The 24079-nt window shown below is 50.8% G+C and overlaps 1 protein-coding gene and 1 pseudogene across 4 annotated transcripts in view; one reads left to right on the forward strand and one right to left on the reverse strand.

Moving 5' to 3' along the window:
• Positions 1 to 24079, forward strand: part of ZDHHC3 (zinc finger DHHC-type palmitoyltransferase 3) — a 50107-nt gene that overhangs the window by 24326 nt on the left and 1702 nt on the right. Inside the window, exons 3-7 of one of the 4 annotated variants that reach the window (XM_040994339.1) lie at positions 3123 to 3247; positions 9854 to 9950; positions 10536 to 10617; positions 14614 to 14744; positions 15182 to 15326. In XM_040994339.1, coding sequence (XP_040850273.1) covers positions 3123 to 3247; positions 9854 to 9950; positions 10536 to 10617; positions 14614 to 14744; positions 15182 to 15310 — 564 coding nt within the window. In that variant the 3' untranslated portion in view covers positions 15311 to 15326. Of the gene's footprint in view, positions 1 to 3122; positions 3248 to 9853; positions 9951 to 10535; positions 10618 to 14613; positions 14745 to 15181; positions 15327 to 16635; positions 18261 to 24079 lie in introns of those variants that run through there. The other 3 variants (XM_040994338.1, XM_040994337.1, XM_040994340.1) reach the window with 3 other exon arrangements.
• LOC121165876 lies at positions 8735 to 9034 on the reverse strand (annotated as a pseudogene).

The raw sequence follows: 24079 nt of genomic DNA on the forward strand, positions 1-24079 counted from the left end.
AATATTTCAGATAGTCAAAAAATAAAATGTGTCTTCAGTCCTCTTAGGTAACTGATGCTACTGTTAGCATGTAGCTTGCCTGTTACCCTATGCAAGTTTGCATGTGTGTAATCTGTAATTGGTGTTTCTTGTTTCACTTTCTATGGTATATGTAGTGTCTTATGTAGAATAATATTCTCAGTGGTGTTTTACATATCATATGATTCTTGCCCACCAAGTTTTATTTGCTTTTAAAATTTCTGTCATGTGTTTTTCTGACATGAGTGCTTTTTACAGAATAACTTTGTACTGTTTTGAACTTTAAAAAAAAAGTTTAAGATTTATTTATTTGAAAGGCAGAGGGAGGGCATGGCATGATAGCATAGTGGTTAAAGTCCTCGCCTTACATGCCTGGGATCCTGTATGGGTGCCAGTTCTAATCCCGGTGGCCCTGCTTCCAATCCAGCTCCCTGCTTGTTGCCTGAGAAAGCAGTCAAGGATGGTGCGAAGATTTGGGATCCTGCACCCGCTTGGGAGACTCAGAAGAAGCTCCTGGCTCCTGGTTTCAGATTGGCTCAGCTCCAGCCGTTGCAGCCGCTTGGGGAGTGAATCATCGGACGGAAGATCTTCCTCTCTCTCCTCCTCTCTATACATCTGCCTTTCCAATAAAAATAAAATAAATCTTTGAAAAAAAAAGGCAGACACACACACGGATCTTTTCTCTGGCTCACTCCCTGAACGGTTGCATGTGCTGGCCTGAGCCAGGCTGAAGTTGGGAGCCAGGAATGGCACCCTGGTCATCCTCTGGGTGGCAGGGACCCAAGAACTCAAGCCACCTTCTGCTACCTGCCCAGGTGCATTAGCAAGAATCTGGGGCAGGAGCACAACATCTGGGACTCAGGTCAGGACAGGATGCTACAGTTGCACGCAGCAGCTTAACATGCTGTACTGTTGACAACAGACTGAATGGATAACTCCAACAACAGTTGAGACCCTTGAGAGAGTGTAAGGGATGGAGAGGTCAACATCCCACCTCACCACCTCCTTCCTGCTTAGCATGCAGTGAGCTCCTCCTGGCGACCCCAGGACCCCCACCTCGAGTCCTCCTTCCTCCCCCTTAGCTCCTGAGCACTGATGACCCTGCCTGTCAGGTGCTCAGCTCCAGCGGCCTCCCCACTTTCCTTGTGCTTCCCCGGCGTTTGGCATGGTGGAGGTTTTCGGCCGAGAGCTGCTGTTTTATTGGTCTCTGCAGGTGGAGTCTTCAACCCCTATGAGTCATGTTCCTAGCAAAAGATAAAAACATAGCTTCACTGTGTTCTTGGCATTTAACGATGTCTCTTCAGTGGTTCTTCCCCTTCCGGAACTCCTTTAAAAAATGGCTCAGATAACCAGTCCTCATCCCTTCTTCTACAGCAGACCCTCACTTAACCGATTTGAGTTTTTAACTGTACTGTAGGGAGACCAGGGCTCGTCTGGCCAAAGCACCTGCCTCTCCCCACCCTCCCCTGCCTTCCAGGACTTGGAGGAAGTTCCATGCTCTGCTGTTCTGATAGTGCAGTGACTTCCTTGATCATGGTGCCTTGTGGGAACCCACTGAGAAGTGGAGCCTGGTTATCCTTTAGAGCGCAAGTGGGGGCCGTGCAAAGAGCATGTCGGTTCTGTTGGGGGCTTAGTAGAACACATGGCGTTCCCCAGGATGGTCTCCTTGGTCTCCCTTTCTTATTCTACTGACAGCGCTTTTCACTCGTTAGCGGGAAGCTGTCAGATGCCTTAGCTTGGGCTGTGTGTTCACTGTGCCAGGCCAGGGCTCTGCCTGCACTGACTTTGGGGCTCTTGGATGGAGTTTACGTCTCCTGACTTCAGCCTGGCTCAAGCCACCCTGCTGGAGCCATTGGAATGTGAACCAGAAGATAGAAGTTCTTTCTCTGTCTCTCCTTCTTTCACTGTCACTGTCTTTCAGATAAATTTTCTTTGAAAAAAAAATTACTTGCAAGGAGTTAAAGAAAGGAAGAGAAACAGGTTTTTCCATGTGCTGGCTTGCTCCTCATAATGGCTACAGCGGCCAGGACTGGGCAGTTGGATTCACCAAGAACTGGATGCAAAGTCATATTCCTGGCAGTAGGAGGATCAGACATGGGTCTGTGTAGTGGCATAGCATGCCAATCCTCCACCTGCAGTGCCACTGTCCCACATGGGCACCAGTTCGTGTCCCAGCTGCTCCACTTCTAATCTAGCTCCCAGATGAAGGACTGGAAAAGCAGCAGAGGACGGCTCTAGTCCTTGGGTCCTTACACCTAGTGGGAGACCCAAGGAAATTCCTGGCTCCTGGTTTCAGCTCAGCTGCCTAGCTCCAGCCATCGTAGCCATTTGGGGAATAAACCAGCAGCAAATCTGCTTTCAAATAAGAAATAATAATAATAAACAGAAGTTGACTCAGGGATTTTGTGTGTGTGAGATACTTAGTTATTTGTGATGCAGAGTGAGAGAAAGTGGGGCAGAGGAGATTATGCATTCACTGGTTCACACCCGCATGGCCGCAGCAGCAGGGCTGAACCAGGTGCAGGTCTCCCTGTGGGTGGCAGGGACTCGAAGACTTGAGCTCCATCTGCTGCTTCCTCAGCACATTAGCAGGGGCTCAGCTTGGCACTGCCTTGTGGCATGCAGGTTATCCCAAGCGGCAGCTTAGGATGCTATGTCACAACACCTATATTTTAATTCCAGTTTTAACAGAATCTGTTCAAAGGTAGAGCTGCAAATTTGGATCTGCAAGCTGGATTTGGAAAGCTGGGCTGTTAGAATACTCACCAGTGGCAGGTGGCAAAGGTCAGCACTACTACCAGGAAGTTTAGTGTAAACCAAAAGCAGTCAGTCAGCTCCTGGAAAGCGTGAAGCTCAAAGTGCCTCTAGCAGAAGGAAGCCAGAGCCATCAGAAATGGAGTAATTAGTGCAGAAACTCATCAGGGGGTTAACTTGGCCTGGTGGCATTTTGTCATCGTGATGTCTATTCCTGGCAGCTGACATCATTCTGAACATAGAGGTCACACACACATGCATTTGTGCTGTTAAGGTGGTTAGCCCTGCCGAGGGTGTTGGGGTCGCCGGAAGCAGCAAGCTGACCCTGACGCCATTCCTCTTTCTTTCAGGGGGCCGTGCCCAAAGGAAATGCTACTAAAGAATTTATCGAGAGTTTGCAGCTGAAGCCTGGGCAGGTGGTGTACAAGTGTCCCAAATGCTGCAGCATCAAACCCGACCGAGCCCACCACTGCAGGTACATGCCCTGGGGTTCCCGCCTGCCTCCCCCACAGTGCCAGTTCAACAGTAGGGCTATTAGCTGTCCCCTGGTCCCTTACCCCCACTAGATTGGAAAGGGTGCTTGGTTTGGGCCTGGAATACGGGGGCGAGGAGTTGATCTGCCACCTCTGATGTCGCATCTGGCAGCCCCTGACTGTCTGCCTCTTTGTTTCAATGTATGTGAAAAGGAGGGGACCGGGAAACCAAGCTTAAGATTGTTTGACGACGTCTGGTTGCCGAAGGGGTTGCTGTTGATTGAAGGCCTTCCTCTGACAGGCCTTGGTGGAGAGGGTAACAGGTGTAGAAGCGACCAGCAGAGCCACTTCCTGTCTCCTCTGTGCTCACTCCCCGCTCTGGGTTTGGAGGTTCCTCTGTTGTTTGGAGTCTTCTCCGTGACAGTTCATCTGTTGTTGTTGTTCAGGGACATTTTTGTGTTGAAAGAGCTGTTTAACGTGTTGCGCATTGCATCTTTTGATGAGATACTCCACACCTTCTGTTGGCTTAGATGAGCTGCTTGTCATGTCCCCTGTGTGTGTCTGCCTGTGTTCTCTGCTGGCATCAGCAACTGAGGAGACCCAGTCCTGATGTTTCAAGGTCGGACTACATCGCGCTTTTTTTTTTTTTAAGATTTACTTATTTCTATTGGAAAGTCAGATATACAGAGGGGAGGAGAAACAGAGAGGAAGATCTTCTGTCCATTGATTGACTCCCCAAGTGACCACAATGGCCAGAGCTAAGCCAATCTGAAACCAGGAGCCAGGAGCTTCTTCTGGGTCTCATATGGATGGAGGGCCTCAGACTTTGGGCCATCCTCGACTGCTTTCCCAGGCCACAAGCAGGGAGCTGGATGGGAAGCAGGGCCACCAGAATTGGATTCGGCACCCATATGAGTCCGACACGTGTAAGGTGAGGATGTTGACCGCTAGGCTACCATGCTGGGCCCACATCCCATATGGGAGACATGATTTGAGCCCCAGCTCCTCCATTTCTGATTTAGTTTCCTGCTAATGCGTCTGGAGACAGTAGATGAGGATGTAGTAGCTGGGTTCCAGGACTGGCTTCTGTCCAGCTCAGCCCTTTGCATTGTATCCATCAACGGAGTGAACCAGTAGATGGTAACTGTCTCTGTAACTCTTTCAAATAAGTAAATCTTGGTACATATTAGATACAGAATAAGAGGAAAAGATAGCTGGAGTATTCGCAAAGCTCAGATCTTCTATCCACTGGTTCACTCCCAGAGTGGCTGCAACAGCGGCATTGCTGATCCAAAGCTAGGGGTGGCTTCTGGGTTTCCCACGCAGGTGGACTTCAGCCACTAGGTCTGGGCTGAAACAGCAGAGCAGGAGTTGGGAGCCCCAGGCTGAGACTACATACCGTGTGTCTCTCTGAGGACAGAATTTGAGTCTAGCAGTCTAATTGGGAAGTCCCCCAAGAAATCTCACCTAGGGGACACAGCACGATGGCTCAGTGGCTAAATCCTCACCTTGCAAGCGCCAGATCCTCTGTGGATGCCGGTTTGTATCCCAGCTGCTCCACTTCCCTTCTGGCTCCCTGCTTGTGGCCTGAGAAAGGGGCATAGAATGGCCCAAAGCCTTGGGATCCTGCAGCCACGTGGGAGACCCAGAAAAAGCTCCTGGCTTCTGGTTTCAAATCAGGGCAGCTCCGTTGCAGCTATTTGGGAGTGTGAACTAGTGACGAAAAATCTTTCTGTCTGTAAATCTGCCTTTCTAGTGGAAATAAATAAATCTTAAGAAAGAAAGAGAGATTGAGAGAAGAAGAAAGGAATCTCACCTGGGGAGTCCTCGGACTTGGTCTTGTGTGTCGCAGCTAGCGTCGGGTCAGATTCAGGGCGTCACCTGCGCCTCCACTTCTGTTAGAGCTCTCTGTTACTGCGTCTGGGGAAGCAGCAGACGACGGCCCAAGCATCTGGCCCTTGCACCCACATGGGAGATGGAGATGGAATTCCAGGTTCCTAGTTTGGACCTGGCTGTTGGGGTTGTTTGGGATGCTAGCCAGGTGGATGGAAAATACCTCTTTCTCAACTATGCTTTTAAAATTAACGGTGAATTGATTAGAAAAAAGACAGCCTTGGCATTTCGTATCTTTAAAAAAATAAAATACAGAGTTTGTATCTTAGAGCAGTTTTTGCAGCACTTGGCAGCTGGATTCACTTTGCACCCTGAAGCCTGTGTGCTTTTCTGATTTGCTGCCCAGTGTGAAACCCAGCTTCCTGGTGCCTGCGCCTTATCTCTTGTAAGAGCCTGGGAGCAGGGCACAGGCAAGTGTTTGTTGTGAGGGCTTTGTTTAAGTTCTCGGCAGCTTTCAGGGGATGTTGGGTCACTTGGCGCCTCTCTGCTACCGAGCCAACACGGCCTCTGGAGCCACCACTTAAAACCCTTTTAAAATGGAGTGTACTTGGAAGGGACACTGTTGAGAAGCCTGGAGCAGGAAGTCAACCACCCTTGGGAGCTGGCTTCCCAGACCCAGTGAATTAAGACTCCGGAACAACCGGCAAGAACTGAGACCCCTGGGGCAGCCCCTGTCCGGAAAGGGCAGCAGCCTGGTGCCTGAGGCCCAAGACACAGGGAGCATCTTAACTCTTTGCTGTCCAGTTGTCTGTAGTTTGAGTATGCCCGGGAATGAGCATGACCAATTACAGTGTGTGTATGACCTCTATTTATATAAGTTTTTAAAAATATATTTGAAAGACAGAGGCAGAACTTCCATTCATTGGCTCAACCCTTGAATGTCTGGGCAAGCGCAAAGACTGGAGCCCAGAACTTGGGTCCCTCACGTGCGTGGCAGAGATCCATATACTTGAGTGGTCACCACCACCTCCCTGGGGTTGCATCAGTAAGAGGCTGAAATTGGGAGCATAGCCAAGACTCAACCCACACACTCTGGTGTGGGATATGGAAGTCACAAGTGGTATTATAATTGCTATACCAGATGCTCCTTTCCCTCCCTACAATGTATTTTAAGATTCCTAACAGAAACAACAAGACAGAGGTAAGGTGATGGTGGTGCTGGTCCTGTCTCTTGAGCTATGTCCGTTTCAGGTCCCCTCCTCTCCATGCACTCCTGGGCTACACATTGTGGAATGTGCCTGTTACTGAGGCCCTCTGGAGAGATGGAGAAGAGCAAGGGTGCAGAGCACTGGAAACCCACCACATATCTGAGGATCTGTCCTCTTGTTGTTTTTAATTTTTTTAATATTTATTTCCACTTGAAAGTAGAAGTTATAGAGACATGAATCTTCCATCTGCTGGTCCACTCCCTAAATAGCCACAGTGGCCCAAGCAAGCTGAGCCGGTGTGAAGCTGGAAGCCAGAAGTTTCTTCTGGGTCTCCTTGTGGGTGGCAGGGGTCCAATGGCATGAAACATCCCCTTCTGCCTTTCCAGGCCATCAGCAGGGAGCCCACATGGAAGATAGGTAGGTAGCACATAAACTGGAGCTCACATGGAATGCTGATGCCTCGGGTGGAAGATTAGCCCACTCTGCCACCACATCAGCCCTCCTTACCCAAACCGACATGTTCCTTGTTCATACCTAAGGCTTGGGCTTAAGCACTTTCCACCATAGTTCATGCCAGGCTTTGAGAAGCACATACCTGCTCCCAGGAAGGAAAGGTGCCCTGCCGTAGGGCCTTCCCTCTGGGAGGTCATGTGCTTATGGCCCAGGGTCCCGGGAGCCAGAAGGCACTGCTCTTGTACTTTCCCTGCCCTTCCAACTTGTGGGCAAGATCCTCTCCAGCGCCAGGCCTGTGTGAATGTGACACAGCAGCTACACATCCACCCCAGTGTGCTTGGCCAAAAGCTTGAATTTAAATTAGTCATGCAAGCACAGGGAGCAAAAGCTGATGTGAACCAAGGAACTTTTACACACAAAATTCAGCATGTTGAAGATACCTGTCTCAAATGCTTGGGGCCAAAAGTGTTTCTGATTCTGGAGTTTTTTGAGAGTAATTGTGGACTTCCCTGATAAAACACCCCTAAGCTAACGATCTGCAATGCTCCACACGGGGGCTTTTTGAGCATCGCATCTGTGTGCAAAAAAAAGCTTCAAATTAGGGTTGCCATACCCATGTTGTTGCTAAGCTTGCGTTTATGGAATTCTGGATTTTGGGGTGTGCAACTTTGAACCAGTAATGCCCACAAGATAAAGGTTAGGGAACCAACCTTAATGAAATGGGGGAAAAGAAGTTTTGGGGTGTGGGCATTTGGCATGGTAGTCAAGACACTGCCAGGACACCCAGCCTGTCAGAGTCTCTAGGTTTGAGTCCTGACTCTGCTGCTTTTTCTTCTCTTGTTTTCTTTTTATTATTATTATTTTTAAAACTTTTATTTGAAAGCTGAAGAAAGATCTTCCAATTGTTAGTTCACCCCCCCGAATGGCCCCAGCAGCCCCAACTGGGCCAGGTGGAAGCCAGGAGTCTAGAACTCCGTCTGGATATCCTAGGCAGGTGGCAGAGGCCCAAGCGTTTTTCCACTGATTTGCTGATTTGTTAACAGGCAGCTAGATCAGAAGCAAAGCAGTCAGGATTCAAACCCATGTTTCTAAATGGGATGTCTGCCTCACGGGCAGCAGCTGAGCCCATTGCAGTGCCACAGTGCCAGCCTCCTGCTTCTGACCTAGTTTCATGCTAATGTGCTACCCTGAGGTGAGAAGCAGCACGTGATGCCTCAAGTCCTCTGGTTCTTGCCATCCATCACAGGAGACAGAGGGAGATCCAGGCTTCCATTTTTTACCTGGCCCACCCTGGACTGTCATGGGCATTTGGGGAGCAAGCCAGCAGATGCAAGATAGATCTCTCTGTCTTTGGGGGAAAAACATTTTTTTAATTTAAAAGGTAATACTTTTTTTTTAAGATTTATTTTTATTGGAAGGTCAGATATATGTAGAGGAGGCGAGACAGAGAGGAAGATCTTCCGTCCGATGATTCACTCCCCAAGCGGCCGCAACGTCTGGAGCTGAGCCAATCTGAAGCCAGGAGCCAGGTGCTTCTTCTGAGTCTCCCATACAGGTGCAGGTTCCCAAGGCTTTGGGCCGTTCTCTACTGCCTTCCCAGGCTACAAGCAGGGAGCTGGATGGGAAGCAGGGCCACTGGGATTAGAACCGGCGCCCATCTGGGATCCCGGGCATGTGAAAGACGAGGACATTAGCCGCTAGGCTACCACACCAGGCCCAGTAATACTTTTTTTTTTTAATGCATGTCCAACATATATTCTTTTAAATAAATGAACTGAGGAAAAAACATGGGGAAGACAAATATGAAATAAATACAAATGTAAGCTGTTGTGGCTAATTGTTTTATAACCACAACTAGTACGCAGAATGCCTTGCACAAAACACAGTGAAGGTTCAAAGACTGAGGTGTTCCCTTCTCAAGGCAGTCTCTGATATTTGGAATTTAGGCTGCAGTTTTTTTGTGGATCATTGGGTTTGTGGCTGAGTCCATGCTTTTTAACTGGATTTGAACAGAAGAATGACCACCTGGCCCAGGAAGAAGTAGAAGTGTTTGGTTTCATGTGTCACATTACTGCCGAAGTTTCTCCCCACAATGCAGCGCCCAGCGGGGTTGTACTTCTTGTCAAACCCCTCTTTGATGTGGGCCACAACATTCTCTGCTGTGTTTCCCCAGCGCTTGAGTAGCGCACTCCACCAAATCCTGTTGCATCTGTTTGGACATGTCCGCGTTTTTGATAACTGCCTTACGGTTGCACATGGTTACCGTGGCTGGCTGATTAGACGGGGAAGCTCTGACTCCGTTCAGCTCAGGCGGGAGGATGCGTCCTACCAAAGCCGTGGCGCATCTAAGCAGTGAGAAGTTTCTGATGGACACGTGTGTTGGCAGATGATTCTGACTCCAGCTTTGGAAAGCTGTTCCTCCCAAGCCCCATGAGTCTTGTGTGATCCCAAGTCAAGCAGGGGTGGTGTTTGCTATCAGATGAGATGGTAAACTGTCTCTGTGCAGAAACTGTCCCAGTAACAGTCATATGCAAGTTTGAGACTTTGTGGTGAGCAGTGGAGCAGCGGTGCTTTCCTGTGAGACGTTCTTGGGGCTGGTCTTCCTGCGTCCCTGGCCCTGCTCTGTAACAGCCCTGCCTTCTTCCGTGTTCCCTCCGCGGCGAAGGTGCTGTGCTCCCCAGTAGCACGTGCCACTGCTTCTGCACCTTCCACCTGAACTTTGCCACAATTTTTTTTCCTTCTCTCTTTTTTTGTTTTTTGTTTTTTGTGGAAATAAGCAGCAGTTGTTGCCCACCAAACCGTGCCAAGTTTGCGGAACTACTTAGCCTTTCAGTAAGCCAGGTTCTAAGCTCTGTGTTACCAAATGACATCCCTGCCAGTTCCGGCCAGTTTATAGATTGAGCAAGATACGAGGCTTTGAAGGTGGCCCTGGGAGTGGTGACCTAGCCTTTCGGGTCCCTTGCAACACATCCCGAGCAGAGCCCTTAGCAGTGCCTGAGGGCTGCTTGAAAGCAGTGGAGCTGCAGTTTTGGGTACTGGGCTCTCCCCCACTGCCATGGGGTCCCCCAGCCCAGTGAAGACGCCCTTAACAGTGTGACTCATGGGCTGTTTCAGTGTCTGTAAGCGGTGCATTCGCAAGATGGACCACCACTGTCCCTGGGTCAATAACTGTGTCGGAGAGAACAACCAGAAGTACTTCGTCCTGTTTACAGTAAGTCAGCTTGCGATTGTGCCCGCCCACCACCAAGCCTCAGAGCCCCTCGGTCCTGTGACATCTCTCCGCATGCACAGTGCTCTTTACTGCTGCTCAGCAAACTGCCTGGCCATGTGGATTGCCCTCCTGCCAGGGATCTCCCTGCTTACACAGGGGCCTGTCCCCAAAATCTTCTTTGGAGCATTTAGGAAGTGGATTCAAGTGGATAGCTGTCAGCCAGGGCTCACAGGCCTAGCCCGGGGATGTGGACATCAGATCCTGAGTTGCAGATAGGTATACCACACTTAACATGAGGCCAGGAAGGGGCACGGGCAGTTAGCACCCTGACTTCTCTCAGGAGCAGCAGCATGCCGGGGGAACCCCAGCAGCCTCATCGTACTCAGGGCCCATACTTCCGTTCTGGTTCCACATTCACCTCGGACCTAGGGCGGGAGACCAGGGCTCTTCCTTAGGAATCACCAAATGCCGTTGGGCCTCACCCCAGCCAGTTGTGTTCCCGAGGGGAAGGCTGAGGCCCCGTCCCTGGAGCCTGCGTGCTCAGGAGGTTCACAACATGGCGTCTGCACTGCTTTCCTATTTCAGATGTACATCGCTCTCATTTCCTTGCACGCCCTCATCATGGTGGGATTCCACTTCCTGCATTGCTTTGAAGACGACTGGACAAGTGAGTATATGCCAGTACTTCCCTCCGTGCCCCAGGGTGGGTGTGTGACCAGAGACAACGGGGACCAGCTTCTGTTGGCTGTGCCATGAACCTGTGCAAAGTAGTGAGTCAGGCCTCCTGGCTGAGCGTGCCCAGGGAGGACGTGGGCCCCAGGCAGGCAGAGAAGCCTGTTCCAGAGAGGGGGAGCCGGACGGGGAGGGAGCTTCAAGATCTGTCATTACATGAGGTGTTTGAATCAGTGGTTTATGCCACTTTTGCAACCCATGCCCAACTTTTTGGCTAGGATGTGGAGGAATTTTTGTGCTGATTAAAGTATATGAATTATACGTGTATATATATATATATTTCATTATATATATAATATATATTATATATAATGAAATGTATATTTCATTAAAAATATCTTGTATTGTTAATATTATTTCCCATAATAGTTTTGTAGGTATAGGGATTGCTCCCTCTCCTTTTTTTTCCTTCTCGTTTTCTTCTCCCATGTTTATAAATCCTTTATACTGTGCTATGTTATACTATAGTCCTTTAGTAACAATGACAAGATTTTAACATTCTGCTATTTAATCGCATTAATGGCATTGTAGGTATAAGCAAAGGTAGAAAATGTATCATATTGTCAAGATATGTTTTAACTTGCATTGAGAATTCACTGTTTATTTGAAAGTAGGCATGGATACTGCAGTGTATCCTGGTACGCTAGTCTCCATTACACAGTTAATCTATGAGAATATAACTGTTCACCTAGAGATCTATTTTGTATTTTGCATGAAGGTTGTCTTATATCAGAGAGAATATATATTTCTCCTTTTGGGACTGGCTTATTCAGCATAATAGTCTCCAATTGGAACAATTTTGTTGCAAATGACAGAATTTCATTCTTTTTAATGGCTGAGTAGTATTCTGTGGAATAGATAAATAGCAGTTTCTTTATCTGTTCCTTTTTAAAAAGTTGTGTAAGATTTATTTATTTTTATTGGAAGGCAGATATACAAACAGGCAGGCAGAGAGAAAGATCTTCTGTCCGTTGGTTCACTCCCCCAGGTGACCGCAATGGCCAGAGCTGAGCCAATTCAAAGCCAGCTTCGTCCAGGGCTTTCATGCAGGTTCAGGGTCCCAAGGTTTTTTGGGCTATTGCTTTCCCAGGCCACAAGCAGGGAGCTGGATGGGAAACGGGGCCCGTGTGGGATCCTGGTGCATGCAAGACGAAAACCTTAGCCAAAGGCTACTGTGTGGGGCCCTTTTTGCTTATTTTTAATAAATTTTTTTGAAGATTTATTTATTTTTATTGCAAAGACAAATTTACAGAGTAAAGAAGAGACAGGAAGATCTTCCATCTGATGGTTCATTCCCCAAGTAGCCACAATGGCCAGAGCTGAGCCAATTCAGAAGCCAGGAGCCAGGAACTTCTTTCAGTCTCCCACTAGGGTACAGGATTCCAAGGCTTTGGGCTCTGCCACTGCTTTCCCAATCCACAAGCAGGGAGCTGGATGGGAAGTGGGGCTGCTGGGACATGAATTATGCTCATATGGATCCTGGGCATACAAGGCGAGGTCTTTAGCCACTAGGTTACTGTGCCGGGCCCCCCAATATTTGTGTTTAAATTGTTGGTGTTGGTAATCAATTTGATTTTTAGGTTGTAGACAAATTCTTGGTGCTCTAAAGAAACCTTACCTAATTTTTAAAAAGAGAGAGAACCCCAGCTAAGTGTGCACATGTTGTCGAAGGAACTGCAGCTAGAGGATTGTGAAATCTGGAGGGCCCAGGGCTAGGTCCTCGGTGCAGTCTGTGCCTGAGAGCAGCCTGAGCAGGGCACGCCCCTTTCCTATGTTTCACTTCCATGCGTCTCCCTGTCCAGCACTATCTTTAGTGCATGCTGATTTTTACCACAGTTCTGGCATAAACAATCGAAAGCAACTGATCTCCTGAACAGGGCTCAAGTGGTTTACAGCCTCCTGGGTACTGGAGTTCCCCTCTTCTATTACCTTTAACTGGTCTAACATCTCATCAGTACCTAGGGGAAGTGCTTGGGCTTAGGCAGCCAGTGTCACATGTGGAAGGGAAGAGGGGGAAGTTACACACTCGGACTGTAGGGAGCAGAGAGCGGGGTGGGGAATGGAGGGTGTGGCAGATCCCAGCCTTTGGCTGTGAGTGCACGCATTCAGCAGGGTCCTGAGGGGCCAGACCAGCTGCAGATGTGGGCGTCAGTGACATGACAAGTCTGGGAAGGCGTTCCTCACCGCCACTACCCACAGACTTGGGCTGACTACTGGGGGAGCACGGTGGTGATGGGTTTGGGATGCTGCTAGGGGGGACTCTGCTAGGAGCCAGGCAGGGTAGGGAGGGCTTAGAGGGAGTACTTGGTTACAATAGCACACAAGCCTGCAGGGGAGCAGGACAGTGCCCACGGCCTATGCAGATGACAACAGCTGGTCTCAGAGGTTGAGCAGGTTCCCGAGACCACTCAGCTCTGAAGGGACCTTGTGAGCTTTCTAGGCCTGATGCAAGTTTTCCCAACACTGTCTGCTCAGGGTCTTGTCAGCCAGTTTTGGTTGGTCTTTTTTTTTTTTTTTTTAATTTATTTATTTTTATTTGAGAGTTCACAGCATCAGACAGAGGGATCTGCCATCTGTCAGTTCTCTCCTCATATGGCCCCATGGCTGGAGCTGAGGCAATCTAGAGACAGGATTCTTCTGGGTTTCCTACAAAGGGTGCAGGGACCCAAGGGCTTGACCATCCTCTGCTGCTTGCTCCGGCCATAAGGATCTAGATCAGAAGTGGAGTAGCTAGGACTGTAGAACTGGTGCCCATATGGGATGCCCGTGCTTGCAGGCAGAGGATTAGTCTGTGAGCCACCATGCTGGCCCCTGGTTCAGGTTCTTGATAAGTTGAGGGTACAGAATGGTTCTCAAAGTGGAAACGGGAGCATAGTCCGTGCTTGGCAGCTAGTGCCCTTGCTGCCCAGCCCTAGCTAGAGCTGTTGGACCTTATGACATCTTAGAAACAGTTAACCCCATAGTGCAAGAGATGGGAAAGAAAAGAATGTTTGTGAGGCATCACAGAAGAGTTGGTGATCAGGATTTGGGGCAGAGTTGACAGCCTTAGTTCCTCCTAGCATGCTGCCAGGCCTAGCCAGGCAGCTGCCTTACTTATAGCCACCCAGGACCAGTCTGACCAAGCCTTGCCCAGCAAGGAGCCAAAAAGGGATTTGTCTTGGGACATCCAGCTCCCAGGAAAGGGGGAAGGCGTTGGGTTGAGATACTCTTTGCTCTCTGTTCATGTGGTGCTTAGCATCATGCCAAGCCCCTCGCCACATTGGCCCTCCCTTGCCCCTTTCACCATAGTTGTGAGATGGCCAGCAGGCTGGGGCAGAAGGAACACTCACTGAGTCCCTAAAGCCAGCTTGGCCGTGGGATCTGATCTCTGCGACCAGGGAAGCAGGCCTGAGCAGGGACCAACCCTTATGTGACTGCATAGGGCTCTGCCCTAGAGGGGCAGGGTCCTTGAGTAATGAGTGCCAACCAGGGCGTGTTACTTCCCAAGCAGAGCATTCCTGGGGCTGAGTCCCACAGTTAGGCTGCCCTCTTCGAAGCTATGAATACGAAGCCACAAAAGTGGCCTTCCAGACCTGTGCTTTCCTCCCACCTGTGAACTGCTGAAGGCCCAAAAGAGGGTGGCACCTCGTGCAGGGCTGCCCAGAATGCCCTGGCCAAACCTGCACTGGACATACCTCTCTGGCCATGTCCTTGCATTATGCTCTGCGGAGAGAAAGGCTTCTGTGGCGGAGCTGGAATTCTGGATCCTTCAGGTGCCAGGCCCTGTGCTCAGCACCATGGCCAGCGAGTGAGAAGGAACTGGAGCCTGGCTTCTCTGGGGATGAACTGCAGCCAGCTAGGATTAGGGCAGAATGTCCCATCAAGCCAGGGAGACAGAGCGTGAGCTGGGCAGCAGGCGTCCATCCAGGCTCACAAGTTCCTTTTCTTGCAGAGTGCAGCTCCTTCTCGCCGCCCACCACGGTGATCCTCCTCATCCTCTTGTGCTTTGAGGCACTGCTCTTCCTCATTTTCACGTCAGTGATGTTTGGGACCCAGGTGCACTCCATCTGTACAGATGAGACGGTAAGCTCTAGCCCTGCCTGCCACCCCCATGCACACAGCCCTGCTTGGAGCACTGCTGGTGCCCAGGAGCCAGTCTGTGCAGGGCCCAGGTCCTTAATGGGCGGTGGTACTTGGCTCTTCCTGATGCACACAGCCCTCAGCTCCAGGGTGGGAACAGCAGAACACCCCAGAACACATCTGGGTGCTGCCACTTGCTGAGTCCGCCATAGCGTTGACTGCACCGGACTAGGCACTGCTCTAGGCAGCAGGGACACCCTGATCAGCTGGAGGCTGCAAGTGTGGCGGGAACATTGTTGCTGGCATAGGCCTGGTCCTCTTTCCAGGGAAGAGTCAGGACACAGCTGCCTCGAGCCATGGGGCAGCTGGTGCTGGGCTGGCCTCCAGCTTCTCTGTGCTCAGCCAGCTCTGCCCTCTGTCCGTATCCTTCTCAACCCTAGCCGCCCTTCTGGGAGTTGGAAGCTGCTGGCCACGCCAGACTGGAGCCCTCTTCCCTGGTGCCTCTGCTGCCGCCCCTTGACCTTTGTAAGGCTGCCAACGCTCCCAGGTGGTTGATTTTCCAGCTGTGAGGGTTCGGGATATAACGAACAGCATCCTGAGGTTGTGAGCCCATCCTGGTATGCCCCTGGCTTCCCGAGCTTGCCCAGGCGTAGCTGTCGGTACTGGGGTAGTGACTCGGGGCTTTGGGCCCAGCAGCTGTGTGTGATCCCAGGAGGCTCACAGGAAGGCAAGGGCCTTCCCAGCTGTGACCTGACAGAGCGGCATTCGGAGGATGGTAGGTTTGGTGCTGCCTGCCTGGGATGCCGCCCCGTGACCTACCAGCTCAAGCAGCTCTCAGCAGTGTCTTCCCCAGTCGGAGAAGTACGGCATCCATATGTCTGTAATGTGGCAGCCATGGGTCTCGCCAGAGCCTGGCACTGAGAGGGAAAATCGTTGGTCCTCAGCCCATTTGTTCTTTTCTGTCAATACTGTCTCTAAAGGGAATGTATCTGAAGGGACAGGAAAGAACTGAGTGGCATCCCTCCTCGGTGTGGGACCTTGCTGTGTTCCCAGACCAGACAGACAGGTTTGGGAGGACACCGCTTTCTCCTTCGCTGCCATTCCTTGGGAGGCCCAGCAAAGGATGAGGTGCAGGCTGTACAACAGCGGCTGCGCACTGCTTCCCCAGGTGGAGGTCCTCCCTGTGCCCTGACTACACCTGGCTGACCTGACCTTGTCCCCCTAACTGTGCCAATCCTTTCTCCTTCCTCCTCTGTGGTGGCTTCTGCCCTTACCCTGGTTTCTCACTGCTGTCTGACCTTCTCAGTTTGGGTCTCACTAGCCTGCTAAGGTGGGTACCTCTTGACCTCAAGCTGGCACAGCTCCCAGTCCCAGAGCAGTCATCTAATTCATTCTTTTTTTTTTTTTTTTTTTGTCTGCAAAGAGGTCATAGCAACTTCAAATTGCTGTAAATCTAACTGCAAATCCATAGCCACCATTGGTTCTCATGATTTCGAGCCCCCAGCCCATTCAAGTGCTCCTCCAACCCGAGCCCTTCCTGGCACTCCCACATGCGGCCTGGCTCAAGGCTCCTTAGAAGCAGCCTGCTGTAGACTCGCTCCATAACGTCACAATCCCAGGTGGGCCCGGTCAGGATTGGTGGCTCAGGGCCTGTACCTGAGGGAGCTTGTCCCTCCCTTCTGGATGGGCTCCTAGCCACATGCCCAGCCAAGCACATGCAGTGCTCTGGACCGGCACTCCCTAGGGGAGAGAGGGAGGACACGCATGCTCGGTGGATGGCTTTCTGCCATGCCAAGCAGCACTGACTGCAGTCACCTCCAGCCGAGGGAGCGGCCTCCCCAGAGGCCACAGCAGTAAAGCGTGTGACTGAAAGTCTACCTGTTCTTATTTCCAGGGAATAGAACAATTGAAAAAGGAAGAGAGAAGATGGGCTAAAAAAACAAAGTGGATGAACATGAAAGCTGTGTTTGGCCACCCCTTCTCCCTAGGCTGGGCCAGCCCCTTTGCCACGCCAGACCACGGGAAGGCAGACCCGTACCAGTATGTGGTCTGAAGAACCCCGAGCCGTGCTGGCACCCAGACAGCCACATCACAGCACTACCGTCCGACCCGCTCTCATGAATGTTAAAACTGAAAAGCAAAACAACTACTCTTAAAACTTTTTTTAATGTTTCAAAATGGCTGAGCATTGCAGAGAAAAAAAAAAAAACTTTTTATTTTTGAAAAAAAAATCATTTTGATTTTTTTTTTCTTTTTTTGGTGATTGAAGCTGCTCTTTTTTCCTTTTGAAATCACTTCTCTGGCCTCTGGTTTCCTCTCTGCGTTCTGTCTGGCGTGACTAACGTGGAGGGTGCTGTCTCCTGGCCATGCCCACTTCTACTAATCGAGCAACCCGTGACGCTGTGTGTGGATGGAGCGGTTCAGTTGGAGAGTAAGGGGCAGGAGCCCCCGTGGGACTTGGAACCTTACCCAGGACGGCTGCTGAGCTGCGGAGGCCTGAGCAGGACAGGTGCAGGGTGGGCATCTTGGGAAGGGTCCCAGGACAGCGGGCCGCTCCCATAGCCGAGGGGTCTCTCACTGCTGCCGCCTCTGCAGTGACACTCGTCTGTTTGTACTCTGTGGGCTCGGGCTGGGGACAGTGATTTTGGGGAGGGTGGGGAGAGAAAGGCAACGGACGGGTCATATTGTGTCCTGTGTTGGCATTTATACTCCCTGTGATGATTGGGAAGAGGGTGAAGCAAAGAAGGTTTTCCAGTTCAAAATGCCTTATACAATCAGAGGAAAAAATGATTTCAGGCAAGGTGCAGCTTCCTTTGTGGCATTCACTCCCTCTCACCCCTCTCCCTCCTCACACCCCTCCTAGCCAGGTATCAACTAAGCAGTGTTAATTCCCAGTGAGACACACAGAAATCCTTTCCTCAACCCCTTTTTGCTTTGTAGATCTCTAAAATGGGTTCACACTTGGGCGCTTCAGACCAGAGGCCCATAGCCATGTCTTACCTGTGCCCTGACCCGGGAGACTGTTGTCCTGCCTCAGGCTGGCCGTGACGCTGGGCCGACATTACAGCCCCTGGCCTCTCTGAAGAAGATGGGGACAGGAGGAGAGGAGCGTCCTGGTATCTGGCATCAGCAGATGCCCTGACCCTGTGGTGCTGAGCAGCTGAATAGCTTTTCTGCTGGAGAAGGGGGCAGTGCAGTGAGTTTCATCTTAAAGAGTCCGTGAGCGCTGGACAGGAGGGGGCAGTGCAGAAGCCGCGGGCACCCCACCCCAGCAGTTGCATCCAAACACTGGCCGTGTGTGAACAGACATGTTCAGGCAGTCACACAGAGCTCCATTTTAGCTTTTGCTTGGGGTGAGGGAAGGAGAAGTTTATTCAGTCCAGTGCTGGGTAGGGAAACACGATCCAGCCATGAGATTATTATTTTTTTTCCAGACAAGTCTGTGGAACATGCTGCCTCTTTTCAATTGTCAGTGCTTCCACATGGAGACAAAATGCAATAAAACTTTTCCAAAACCTGTTCTGATTTCTCCCTCCTGTTTCTCAGTGTTGTGCGTAGAGGGCAGTTGTGCCTTAGGTGCTGGGAGCATTCCCTGGCCAGGTGTGCTTTTGGGCTCCCTCTCTGAAATGAAGTGGTGTGGTGTAGGGCTGGTGTGGTGTAGGGCTGGTGGTGGTGTGGTGTTCAGTTTAGACCATATTCACAGCCCTTCCCTTCCCCCATCCCACCCCAGTCTCTTTCTTTGGCTTCTACAGCTGGAATTGCGTCCTCTCGGTTGCTGTAGAAAAAGGTTAGTTTTTTACTGGAGTTGGGGATCTGTTTGCTCCCACAGGAAGCCAAGAAAGTTGCTCCAAGCCTCACGCCAGCAGAGCATGTCCCACGGGCACAGGGCGCGCTGGCCTGTCTCTGCAGCTGCTCTGCCTGCAATCCCAGGCGTGCTTGGCAGGTCTCCTTAGTGCTGGTCTGGGTTCCTGTTTGTAGGCGTTTGTTCTCCCCGCTTTGCCGCCGTGTAAGTTACTTTTGCAGTTTCTTTAGCTGTCTGCAGGAAGCCTGACTCTGTGAAGTGAGCGGCTGGCTGCAGGGAAGCTGGCCCTGAGCTCCCAGGATGGCGCCCCTGCACACAACACGGACACAGACAGGCTGCCGGGCCATCTTTGAAGTGTTGAGGTTCCCGACTCCTCTGGCCTCGGGCCCAGTTGCTGTTCTTGCCTGTGGAGTTTCTGAGGAGTGCCATACATGCTACCGCAGGTGTGTTATTTTTCTTTTTGTTTTTCTGGCTTGAAGTCCTGAAAATAGAAATGCACTTGAAATGGCGCATGTTCTGTACAGCTTTGCCAGAGAGAAAGGTCCTTTTAGGTTGTCCATGTGGAGTTTGTGCGAGCCCCTTGAGTGGAGAGAAAGGACGTCTCCCAGCTCTCAAGCCTCGGGGCAGGGCTGCCCGTGAGAGAGTGGACACATGACTGAGGAACATGGCCGTCGCTGGCAGCTTCCTGACAGGTTGCCAGCCTGGCACCCTCAGGGATGAGCATGCCCCAAGCCTGCCAGATGGAGCACCTCTGTCCAGAAGTGAAGCAGAAGGAGCCGCCGTCCTTGAGAACGTGTGGTCCCCAGCAGATGTCAGTGAGGAAGACATGGAGTGTTGGATCTGGTGACCCCTGGGTTCCTGTCCATCTGCCAACTTCAGGTTTGTGTTGGTAGCCGCGAGAGTGAGCATGCAAAAGGCTCAGGCCCAAACCACACATGTTTGCATGGATGTGGTGACACTACCTACCAGGGTACATCTAGGAAGAAATGCATGTGCTACGTTTCCTGGTAATCCTTGTTATAAGACTTCTCTTTCAGGGAGCCTGTTTTATTCATTCAGGCGAGATTGCTTAGGTCATTTCTGTATTATCAGGATAATAGATTTTAACATTTATTTTCAGGGCTGGTGCCATGGCATAGCACGTTAAACTTCTGCATGCGACACTGGCATCCCATCTGGTCATTGGTTCAAATCTTGTCTGCTCCACTTTTGATCCAGCTCTCTGCTAATGGCCTGGTAAAGCAGAGGAGTATGGCCCAAGTGCTTGGGCTCCTGCTCCCATAAAAGAGAGTGGAAGAAAAGGTCTTGGCTTTGGATTGGCCCAGTGAAGGTAATTGTGGCCATTATGAAATGAACCAGCAGATGGAAAATCTAACTCAGCCTTTCAAATTAAATAAGTCTCTAAAGAAAAAAAGAAATGTTTACTTTCATGTACTCAAAAAGCAGAGCAAGAAAGAATCTTTCCCCAAATGCCTGCAACAGCCAGGGGTGAGCCACATACCAAGGCCAGAAGCCAGGAACTCCATCTGATCTCCTATATGGCTTGCAGGGAGCAAGCACTTGACCCGTCATCTGCCTCCCAGGATGCAGTGCCAGAAAGGAAGTGGAGGAGCTGGGACTTGAACTGGTAGTCTGATAGGGAACCAGGGTATCCCAAGTGGCTGCTTATCCTGCACTGCAGTGCTTACTAAATGCCTGTGTGAGGTGGTTACCTGTGGAAACCCCTCCTGTGGGATCCGGAGTGCACTGTCTCATCAGGCTAACAGGTTGTAAGTTGCTCTCCTTCCACAACCCGCAGTGCTGCAGCTCCCAGGGCCAACTTAGCAAGCAGTCCCAGACTTGAAAGGACCCTGGATGGCACACATGGAAACAGGATTTTGCTAGAATTTCTCCCAAGGATCTTGCGAGGCTTAGGCTGGCAGCAGGAGCAGCCTCTGGGAATGTGCTGGAAATAAACCCCAGCTCTCCCCAGAACCACTGACCCGGGGCCAGCAGGAGCAGCCTTCGGGTGAGCTCCACTGCCTGTTCATGCCCTGGGCACTGTGTGCGGCGACGCTCCGTGTTGTACACACAAGGCCCAGCAAGCCCCTTTGGCTTAGCAGCCCTAGGCCCACAATCCCTTGTAACCTGTGACCTCCAACAAATCAAAGTCAGCTTGAAGTAGCACCCAGCTCTGAACCAAGGGCCCCCATAAATGAAGACTGAGCTCAGAAAGGAGAGAGGTGCTTGAAGGAGGACCCTCATGGCATGTGGTGCTGCATGGCGTTGTGGCCAGTGAGTACTTAGAGCTCGCAGATCCTGGGCCTTGGGACCCTCCCTCGGCAATTTAGACCTCTGAAAGCCACAGCCACCTGAGAAGCACCTCTGAGAAGGCAAAGAATTCCTGGTGAAACAAACGGACCCATCCACCCACCTCAAACCAGAGCCTTTATCTTGCTCTTGGTCACCAAGGACTCAGACAGCATGGTCAGCACAGCCAAGTGGAGTAAGCCCGCAGGTCAGCCACACTCCCAGGAGCAGATGGTAGAGTTGAGGCAAGGCACATGCTGGGACACAACCTGACTACGCCCTGAACGTCTGTGCCAGAGTTGAGTCGTCTGGTCGCCAAGCATCGCCAAGCTTCCTGCCTCATCATACCACCAAGGTGTGACCTTAGCAGAAATTTCGGTAAGCCTCTGTTTGCATCTCTGAAAAATGGGCATGATTCTTTCCATGACGTGTTGATAGGTACAATGGCTGGCATGTGGGTGGCAACAGTAAAGGTTAACTGTATGAAGGGCTTTGCAAATCCTGGTCACAGCCGTTCATGATTTAGGGTATGAATTCGTTAGTTTGCAACCAGCAACCTTAAAAGATTTTCTTTAATGCAGTGCTTATTGTGATACCTTTAAAAAAAGAAATGTTTTTTAGAAAGGCAGATTTACAGAGAGGAGAGACTGAAAGATCTATTTGCTGGCGCACTCCCCAAATGGCCGCAACGGCTGGAGCTGAGCCAATCTGAAACCAGGAGCCAGGAGTTCCCCAGGCCACAAGCAGGAAGCTGGATGGGAAGTGGAACAACTGGGCTATGAACCAGCACCCATATGAGACCCAGTGTGTGCAAGGTGAGGATTTAGCTGCTGAGCCATCGGCTGGGCCCTGTAGGTTACATTTCATGAAATGTTAGGGAGGATGTACGTGTGGGCCAGCTGCTGAGAGGAGCACCTGCCTGGGCTGCTGCAGAAGGCGGCTCTGACTTTGTTCTTGGGGTGATAGAGGCAGCCAGGGGACAGGTCGCCCCCAGTGGGGCCTTTGTAGAAGGCCTCAGCCAGGCATGATCCTGAGATGTTTCTGCACAGGTCACATAGTTCTTGTCACCTTTTGGTTCCAATGACCCTGGGTCCAGAGGTCCAGGAGACCATGTTGGCCACTGCCCACTTTCCCAGGACATGGGTGTTAGTGCTCCTCTGTAAGCTGCAAGTTAAGGGGCCTGGCTGCAGGGCAGCTTCAGGACAGAGTCCTGCCAGGGAGAAGTTGCCCTCGGTCCTTGGAATGCAGCCCAGCAACTCAGACTGACACTCCACAAACATTCCTCCACATCACTGTGGAGGGGGCATCACAGACAAGCCAGCTCCAGCCCAGAATTCTTTTTGAAACTGGTGGACGAGGTTGCGGGTTCGCATGCTTGGACTCTTGGTTCTCCCCACCTGGAGGTTCACATGGGCAGTGGGGACTTGTAGTGGTGGAGCCTGTTGGGCAGAGAGAGCGCTAGTCCTGAGGCATGAGCTTGGGCACTGCCATGGCCTCTCAGAATGCCCATTTCCCCACCCACCCGGTGTCACGACCACTGCCACTTCCTCGCAGAGTGGTTTATGGACCCCTAGACTTGAGCTTTGAATGGATCCAACCTTGCATGGACACAGCCAGCTGGTCCTTTCTGAGTGTTTCCTCTGCCACCAAGATAAAGTGTCTTCCTTGATGAGCTGCAGATGATCACTCGGGGGGGGGCGTGGCATACAGGGTCCCAAAGCAAGCTGCCTTTGCTGGTGCCCGTTGCTGCTGCCATGGGAGGCCAGGCGCCAGCAGGGGCAGCTGGGCTGTGTGCTCCCAACCCATTTGGGCTTCCCTCGGGGCTTGTGAGAACAGTGTCCATTTCCTAGTGGCACATTTGTTCTGATGGTAAAAGTAAATGCTCATTGGTGAAAATGTGGAACACATGAGAAGTCCACAGAGAGAGGTCATGTAAAGTCTCACGGCCTTTCGTAACTCTGGGTTTCATGGCGCTGTAACACCAGTCAGTCTCTAGCTGTGCAGACGGTTCTGCTTGTTTTCAGCTCATCATCATCCTAATTCGGTGTTAAGGCTCTTATAATACGTACATCTGGGCTATCAGGTTATTATATTTAACTTTGTGAAATGACTTCAGAATTACCAAGAAGTGGCACAAACAGTGTAAAGCATTCTCCCATAAGCCCTTGGTCGCTCTCACCTAAGGTAAATCTTTATGCAGCTGTAATTCAAATATAAAGACCTAGACATTTCCTGCTACAAAACCAGTAACCATCTGTATTGCTGCAGCTTCTCCAGCTGGCCCCGAAGCCCTTCGCTGGCTCACATTCCAGCCTCACATTGTTCCTCATGTCTACTTGTCTTCTCCAGTTTGTGACAGTCTTTTATGACCTTGTCTCTCTCTTTTTTTTTAAATAAGATTTATTTATTTTTATTGGAAAGGCAGATGTACAGAGAGCAGAGACAGAGAAGAAGATCTTCTGTCCGATGATTCACTCCCCAAGTGGCCGCATGGCTGGAGCTGAGCCAATCCGAAGCCAGGAGCCTCTTCCGGGTCTCCCCTGCAGGTGCGGGGTCCCAAGGCTCTGGGCCGTCCTCAACTGCTCTCCCAGGCCACAGGCAGGGAGCTAGATGGGAAGAGGTGCTGCCGGGATTAGAACCAGCGCCCATATGGGATTCCAGCATGTTCAGGGTGAGGGCTTTAACTGCTACACTATCACACCGGGCTAGTCTCTTTTAAAGAGTTGAGCTGAGCCTCGTGTGCTGTTCACCACTTTGAAGGGTACAATTCCATGGCCCTTGGTGCATTCACAGTGCTCTATGACCCCCACTTGTATCTGTCTCCAAGACAGGTTGTTTTTTTGTTTTGTTTTTTTCCATCAAACTTGGATGTTTTTGGTGACAAGCGGCCGGGAGGTTCGTAGAAGAACCTTCAGTTTGCATTTATTAGAGGTTTTCTGGTGAGATCAAGGGTGTGCATTAGGGGTGGGAACATGGGAAGTGAAGCAGCGAGCTGGGCACTGTGTGGTGGAGGCACAGGAGGTGTGAGTGGTTCGTTACAGTGGCATTGGAACCCTTGATGAGCCTGGCGTCTCGGGCTCCCCATCCCGGTATCACCGCTTTTTCCTTTATCATTACCCAATGTCTTTGAGATTTTTCAACTTTCGTTATTTTTTTTTCTTTTTTATTTTATGAAACTTACGTTATTTTCAAAAGTCAAAAAACAGAAGTCTCTAAGGTGACGGTGACACGGGAAGAATGAACAGAG

This window comes from Ochotona curzoniae, unplaced genomic scaffold, assembly GCF_017591425.1.
Source record: "Ochotona curzoniae isolate NIBS_2020 unplaced genomic scaffold, NIBS_Ocur_1.0 contig_908, whole genome shotgun sequence".
Taxonomy (NCBI): Eukaryota; Metazoa; Chordata; class Mammalia; order Lagomorpha; family Ochotonidae; genus Ochotona; species Ochotona curzoniae.